The 7,270-nt window shown below is 35.1% G+C and overlaps 1 protein-coding gene across 1 annotated transcript in view; it reads right to left on the bottom strand.

Moving 5' to 3' along the window:
* The window catches only part of LOC103608169 (target of Nesh-SH3-like), a 59,023-nt gene extending 54,331 nt beyond the window's left edge, over positions 1–4,692 (bottom strand). Inside the window, exons 1-4 of the mRNA XM_008592605.1 lie at positions 4,652–4,692; positions 4,034–4,081; positions 3,056–3,136; positions 1,680–1,757 (exon numbers count right to left, since the gene is read on the bottom strand). Coding sequence (XP_008590827.1) covers positions 1,680–1,757; positions 3,056–3,101 — 124 coding nt within the window. The 5' untranslated portion in view covers positions 3,102–3,136; positions 4,034–4,081; positions 4,652–4,692. The remainder of the gene's footprint in view (positions 1–1,679; positions 1,758–3,055; positions 3,137–4,033; positions 4,082–4,651) is intronic.
* Between the last annotated feature and the right edge of the window lie 2,578 nt (positions 4,693–7,270).

Genomic DNA, 7,270 nt, shown 5'->3' with positions numbered 1-7,270 from the left:
AATCCTAGTGCAGCACCATTTAAGTTCAGGCTGAGGGTCCTAAGCATATAAGAAAAAAAAATAAATAATACATTATATAAGTGTGTTAAGACAATTTATATAATGATATAAGATTCTGCAATACATCCAATACATTGTGAAACTCATATCTAATAAAAACGTTTCAGATGGAATTTGATAAAAATTCCACATGCACTAGTCATGATGACACAATATTGATATTTCCTTTAAAGAAAGAAGGAGCAAAAGGAAAGAGCAGGCCTATGATCTTTTGTCCTCGATTCTGAAATCCATAAAGCTCTAAAAAGCTGAAATCTTTTTCTCATTTGACAACATAACCTGAGCTGAATAAGAGTCTTTCTTTATCCTTCTTTTTGTAAATATTTATATATTTTGCTGCAAAAATACTAATGTGTTTGATTATGAGAACCCAGTTATCCTCTATTAAGCCAGACATTAAAGAGATTTGCAAAAACGTAAAAAAAGAGCCATACAGAAATCAGGGTCAGATATTGATGTAGCACAACTGACCATCTGTTGCTAATTGTTGAAGCTGGCAATGGGGATGTGGAAGGGCTGTCATTATATCATGCTTGTGAATTCTGTATTTATTTACAAATAAATAAGACGTCAATAAATAAAAATTTAATGAAATAATTAAATAAAAATTTAAAATATAATAAAAAGTTAAAGCAAACAAATAAAAACAGATTCAGACTGTCCTACACCACAGTCTTTCTTAGTCATGTTTATTTAGAATACATATTACCCCACTGAAAAAATGCATACTTCAAAATTAGATTTCTTTTATTATCATTTCCTGTTGTTATTTCAAACTTCTTCCACCAACTTTTCCCCTCAAATTAGAACTGGTAATAGATAAAGTAAATTTATTTGTCTTCCAACTCCTTAGAAAAAGTCTGCTTTTATTTTTAGTTTTATTTTTGGCTTCCTGTCATCTGATAGAGGTAGAGATAGGCAATGGGGGGTCATTAAAAAAAAAAAGAAACCATTAAAGTACTGGAAATCCACAATTGGTTATAATCAAGAAGGATAGAAAAACATAAAAAGGAAAGACTGAGAGCACGAAGATGAAATGGAGCTTTGTGTCGATGAGTTTACTTCTCCTGAATTAGGAGAACCCAGAGAAGAAGAAATAAAAGTAGGGAATCCCAGAGAACACATCCCTAGATATTTAAATATTGCCATCATTAAAAAAATGTTTTTCTTGTTAATGTAGTTTCTTTTCTCAGGCTGCAATATCATTGTGTTTCATCAAGTGGGGGACGGGGGAGAGAAGGAGATAAAGGGAGGGAGAAAGGGGAGAGGACTGGGAGGGCGAGGCAGAAGAGAAAGGTTGGAAACGTTCTTACTTCTCGGGTGTGAAAATGAGGCAAATGAAAGTCGAGCAACGAAAGAAACGGGAGCTTTTGTACGTAGTTATTGATACCAAGCAGTCAACGATACACTTAAGAGCAAAGCTCCGACTGGAGAATGTGTCTTCCCTACATTCAATTAATATCATATAAGCATTCAGATTTGACTGATGTCTTTCACCGATGAAATGAAAAACATCAAGTAGCCCACCATGATGAGAAATATTCTGAAAAGAACATTTCTTTCCTGATTAAAAGCAAATAAGGAAAAGTTACAATCCAGAGGTGGGGAAATAATATTACCCTGAGTTGTTTTTGCCAGGTCAGTTGTTCGTGTAATCTTAGTTGTGAAGAATTCTCGAGTGGATTGGTCTGTTTCTTCTGGAGAAAAACACAGTAAGAAGGCTCATTTTAAATAATTGTCACTATGGATGTGACAAAAAACAAAAAACAAACAAAAAAAAACAAGCCACGCTCTTTTCTGCCCCACACAATGATTAAAGGGTAAATTGCATTTAAAAAATACTCCCAGTAATCATAGTAATTCAAAGTTAATGGTACATTTTAGTAACTCTCGTTTATTATATTCACTGCCTTCTGCAGTTATTTTAATGATTATAAGAATTTCCAAAAGCTTTTAGCTCAGAATCATTGTTTCATGACCTTGGATGTAGCTTTCATACTTAGTTATTGCTATCAAGCAGTCAACAATACATTTGAGTGTGGCTCATGTATGAAAGTCTCCTGTTTTTATGTATTTATCTCTTTCATGTCTCTTCTCTACTCCATAAATTCCACAAATTATTTAGGTGAGCTGGAAAGAAAATATGTCATATGAAAAGATGTGTATTTATACCATACAAGAACAATTATTCTTCTATTTTCTTCATGTGAAATTCAGAGTGTATGTTATTGACACATTTCTCCTGACAAAATAAAAAAAACACAGCAATAGTTCCACCCCCATATTATCTTGAAATCATAATGTCATATAGACATAGCAAATTACATTGTTCACTTTGCAACACTCGGTGTAAATAACATATTGTCATGTTTTTTCCTTCCCTGCTTTATTCTCTTGATTCTGTTTATAAGAGAGATTCTTGTGCAGTTGGCAGGTGATGGTTCTTGCTTCAGTAAACCAAGACACATTGAAAAATAGGAAGTGGAAATTAGATAATTGGTATATTCAGTAGTGGATTTTGAAAAGTACTTTTAACTTTGTTATCATGGGTTATGTCGACTGCAGGCCTACGCTAGAATAGATGAGTATTTGGTAAAAATTGAGGTATATTCGCTCATCCAATTTTAATTATTTTTTTTTCCAAAAAGGATTTCATTCCTTTTTGTCTTTTTTCGTGACTGGTAACAGGATCGCAACCCTTGGTGTCGCTCCCGTACCGCGACTGGTAATGGGATCGCAACCCTCGGTGTCGCGCCCGCACCGCGCTCAACCAGTGAGCGGACCGGTCTCTATATGGGATCCGAACCCTCAGCGGGACCACCGCCGCACTACCAAGCGCCGCACTCTACTGAGTGCTCCACCAGGCCGGCCCGAAGTGAATATTTTTTATAATGGTAAAATGAGACTTTCTATTATTTGGAAACAACCCATGAACATAGTGTACTATGGCAATCTCAGGCCCCTCACTGGACTGGAATATCAAAACAAAATTTACCCAGAGTGGTCTGTAGTTCCTCTCGGCTAGGACTTGGTGAAATCATAGGTACAAGAGGAATGCCTCGTGTCTCTAAAGGAGCTGCAAAAGAAAATACCGACATAGTAAATTTGTAGATTCAAAGCCAGCACCAGACCAGACTGGTATACACGAGATTTCTTCACTTGAAATAGTAAAAGAAAAACATCAAGTCATGATGAAGAAAGTTGAGTGCACAGAATGTTCAGGAAAATGACGGTAGAATATTAGAATAATGGTTCTCAACTGTTTTTCTGCCAGAACACGTAATAAATGACATTCGATGCTTGACCACTTCATGAGAATAGCTGGTTAAAATGGGTACAATGTGGGCACAGTCTTGGTCTCTCGGCTGTAGCCCTGTCCCCCTCTCTACAACCGAAGAGAGCACATAGAATTACAAAATGAATGAGGATATCAGCATTGTTGGGATAATCTTCTTGAGTCTGTTCAAGTTTAGCTTTACAAATAAATCACTGGCAGTTTTTAGTATTTTGAGCATATACTTTGACAAATATTTATATTTTAGAAGAAATAAATCACTGGCAGTTTTTAGTATTTTTACTAAGTTGACCAATGTTAGTAATAATTACTTGCATCAACTTTTAAACTTGCCACACGCTAGTGTGTTGTACCATTACAGTTGAGAACCACTAACCCAGCAGAAATTGTTAACTAGAGGAGCCCTAGTGAGGTGAATTCATTTTGAACATGGAGATAAATGAGGTGGATGAGGATGGACTCAGTAACAAGCTGTCCTGCGTGGTCTTCAGAGAGAAAAGCCTTTCCAACAGTGAAACTGTTGCTTTTCTATTTTGGAAAGAGTAATAATAATGTTAATAAAATGATGAAGTGGATTGGGAAGAGATGATGTGTCAACATGACCACTGGAGAAAGACCTGCAATCTTGATGGTGGCAAAGAAAACAATTAGACTTGGTCAATATGGGAAAACCATTACCTACTGTTGTCTTTGGTGGATCAATTCTAAAGGTAACAGGTTGCAGAACTATGCCAAAAGCAAACCAGAGAAAGATATTTATGAAAATTACTACTTGGTGAAGTCAAAATACTTTCCGTATTTTCTAGACGCATCTATTTAATCATTTAAACATACTCTAAGAACTGTAATAAGTATGAGAAAATTCTACACATTAGATGCCACTCAGGAAACTTAAACTAAATCTTTGAAGTTCTTGTCACTTTGAGGAAAATTTTTGAGTATACACTCACCATTTTTACTTAAAAGTATACACACAGTTGTAGATACATTTACATTTTGAATGGATGTAAAACAGTTGGCTCAGATGACAATTATGTTTTATAATTTTGGCATAATCTCATATTCAACACAAACACTTCCAGGGAAAATAAACTAATTATATACTATTTCTTCATTTAACCAGGGGAAAAATTTCAACCAGATTGTATGATTAAGCTTTCCCAAAAGAAATATACATTTTATATCTATAATTTTCTCTGAACTTCTTCCTTATCACAAACATTAAGAATATATTTACCTCAAAATATTTTTTGAAAAATATACTTCCTAACTGGGAAAATAAAATAATTCATTTACCAGGTTCACTCTGAGAGAGCTGAGGGTCTGGTTTATGTGGAAGGAACACATCTTCTGGAGCTGAAAGAAAAAAAAGGATAAAACACTGTGTACTCTAAACATCACACCTGGAATGAAATTAACACATAGAGATAGAATCCTGGAAAGCACGAATGAAGCCAAGGTATTTTCACGACGGTTAAAGACCAAAGCTGAGACGATGACTGTTCTTTTAAAAAACAACTAAAAGAAGTCACTGTGTGGAGAAGGTTCTGGTGGCAGTAAAACAGTAACAAAGTTGGTCACAGTTCATTTTGAAGACTGCCTTGGCAGGCGGGGGGGTGGATAGCTGATGTAATAAAACACAAGAAGGTGGGTATCCCTCACATTGTTTCCAAAACAGAAAAACAGTTTTTGCCTACCGTGGTTAGTCACCATTTGATTTTCATACTAAAAGTCCACTGATAGCAATAGAAAATACATTAACTTAGATAAAGTGAATAAATGGCCAACAAATTGAGGAAAACAGCAAAACAGGCAACAAATCTTGAGTATCTAACAAGAGGACAAAGTTTCATTCTAAATGGCACTAACAGTTATTGTGGGAAAAAAAAGCAAAAGGAATCGGCCAGTCATTGGAAGATTCGTATGTCAAGTTTGTGGGCAAAGGCTAGATACATGCGAGCTGTTGCCATCTGTCTTCTGTAGTGATGTGGCTTCCAGTACATTAGGTATCAGGGATGCTTGACATATGAGAATATGAAAACAAAAGACAAAAATCCTAGTTAAACAATAGACCTATTCGTATTCAGTCCCTGATATCCAGTGTATCTTTAATGCTTGTGCTCTTTTTTAGCAAAATAAAACGTCAGGGATGCTTGACATATGAGAATATGAAAACAAAAGACAAAAATCCTAGTTAAACAATAGACCTATTCATATTCAGTCCCTGATATCCAGTGTATCTTTAATGCTTGTGCTCTTTTTTAGCAAAATAAAACTGTAGATTGAAAACCTGATACCTTATTTCCCTCTCAGTGGGGAAAATATCAGGGCGATTTGCCCATTGCTAGTACCGGATTGCTATGAGAAAAATCTCATTCCAGGAGCAGTGTAAAGTACTACTTTGACTCAGTCTCCCCACAAGAAGCCTCTCCTCAGGCCTACTCTCTCACTGAAAGAAAGGTTTTCCTACAAAACTGAAAATTTCATAAATACTCATGTCCTATTGGTAGGCAGTGTAATTTTCTTGCATCTTATATGAAGATGGGAAAAACAATCAGGATTCAGGCCAAAACTCTACTTCAGAAGAAAGATAAAGAAAACTTTCATAGTATGAGGTAGCCAAGCAGCACTTTACCATTAGTGAAGAAATAGCTTATGCAAAATGGACATTCTCTTATTATTTTGGAGGATCATATTTAACTTACATGCCACATCTTTTTTGGTCTACGTCACTAAACAACAGCCAAATTATAGCTGTGGAATTTAGCACTTTGAATAGTAACTTGACTCAGAACTTCTATTAGGTAAAAAGGTAATATCCAGAGGAGTTTAAAAATCCTGATTTTTTTTTAAAGGAAAAAGGAAACTTTAGAAAGATTGATGGTTGACAAAGTCAGAGAAAGCTCAACATAACAGTGATCATTTCACCTTTTCCACATAGTATTTTTGGTGATTTAAATGGCAAAATACGAAGAATTTTCAGTTACAAATCAAACTAAATGTTCATCTGCAGGTTGAAGAAGAAGGCACTTTAATTTGGCTCTGCGAAGGTCATGAATATTCAAAGCAGCCTGCAGTTTATAAGTATCCTAATTAATTACAGTACTAGACTATACAAAAAAGGAGCTGGGATTAAGGAAAAGAGAAGCTGGGATGAGATGTGCTGCTAATAAATCCACCACACCATGAATACATTATTTGCTGCTGCTCTAGTTTACTGAGGAAGAGCTGGGATTAAGGAAAAGAGAAGCTGGGATGAGATGAGCTGCTAATAAATCCACCACACCATGAATACATTATTTGCTGCTGCTCTAGTTTACTGAGGAATTTAGGTGAGGGTAATGTGGATTCCAGCTGCTGCGACCGGCACTTTTCTTTATAACCATGAAGTGATGATTTAATAAGCTGCCATAGCAGATTTTTTAAGTCAGGTGAAATCAGTGGAAAGGAAAGAAATGGGAATATTTACAGGAAAGGGAGATGAATCATTCTCCTACTCGGTCAACCACAGCTCCAAGAAATGCAAGTTACCTTTTCCTCTCTTTTTTCCTATGTGGCATTTCTCTGTATAATAAATTGAACAAGAACATGATCTTTAAAACCTGCATCTTTCATGATGAGGGAAACTCATGATAATAATGAGCTAAATAAATGTAAATAATGTAATAAATGTAAATAAGTAAATAATGATAACAATTTATTTCAGAAGGAAGTTTGATTTTCTTATAGGAATATCTACCATTATATTTTAGACTCAATTATATGAGCGTACTTCAAAAAGTTCACAGAAAGATTCATGTTATCTTTTAATTCTATTTTTCCATGAACTTTTTGAAGTGCTTGAGTATTAAACAACTTATCATTTTTATTAACTGACCAATCGATTATATTAACTGTCTTTTCTTTGTTAAGAAC

This window comes from Galeopterus variegatus, unplaced genomic scaffold (genome assembly GCF_000696425.1).
Source record: "Galeopterus variegatus unplaced genomic scaffold, G_variegatus-3.0.2 Scaffold8095, whole genome shotgun sequence".
NCBI lineage: Eukaryota > Metazoa > Chordata > Mammalia > Dermoptera > Cynocephalidae > Galeopterus > Galeopterus variegatus.
The sequence above is the reverse complement of the archived record's forward strand: the minus strand, read 5'-3'. Positions and strand labels throughout refer to the sequence as shown.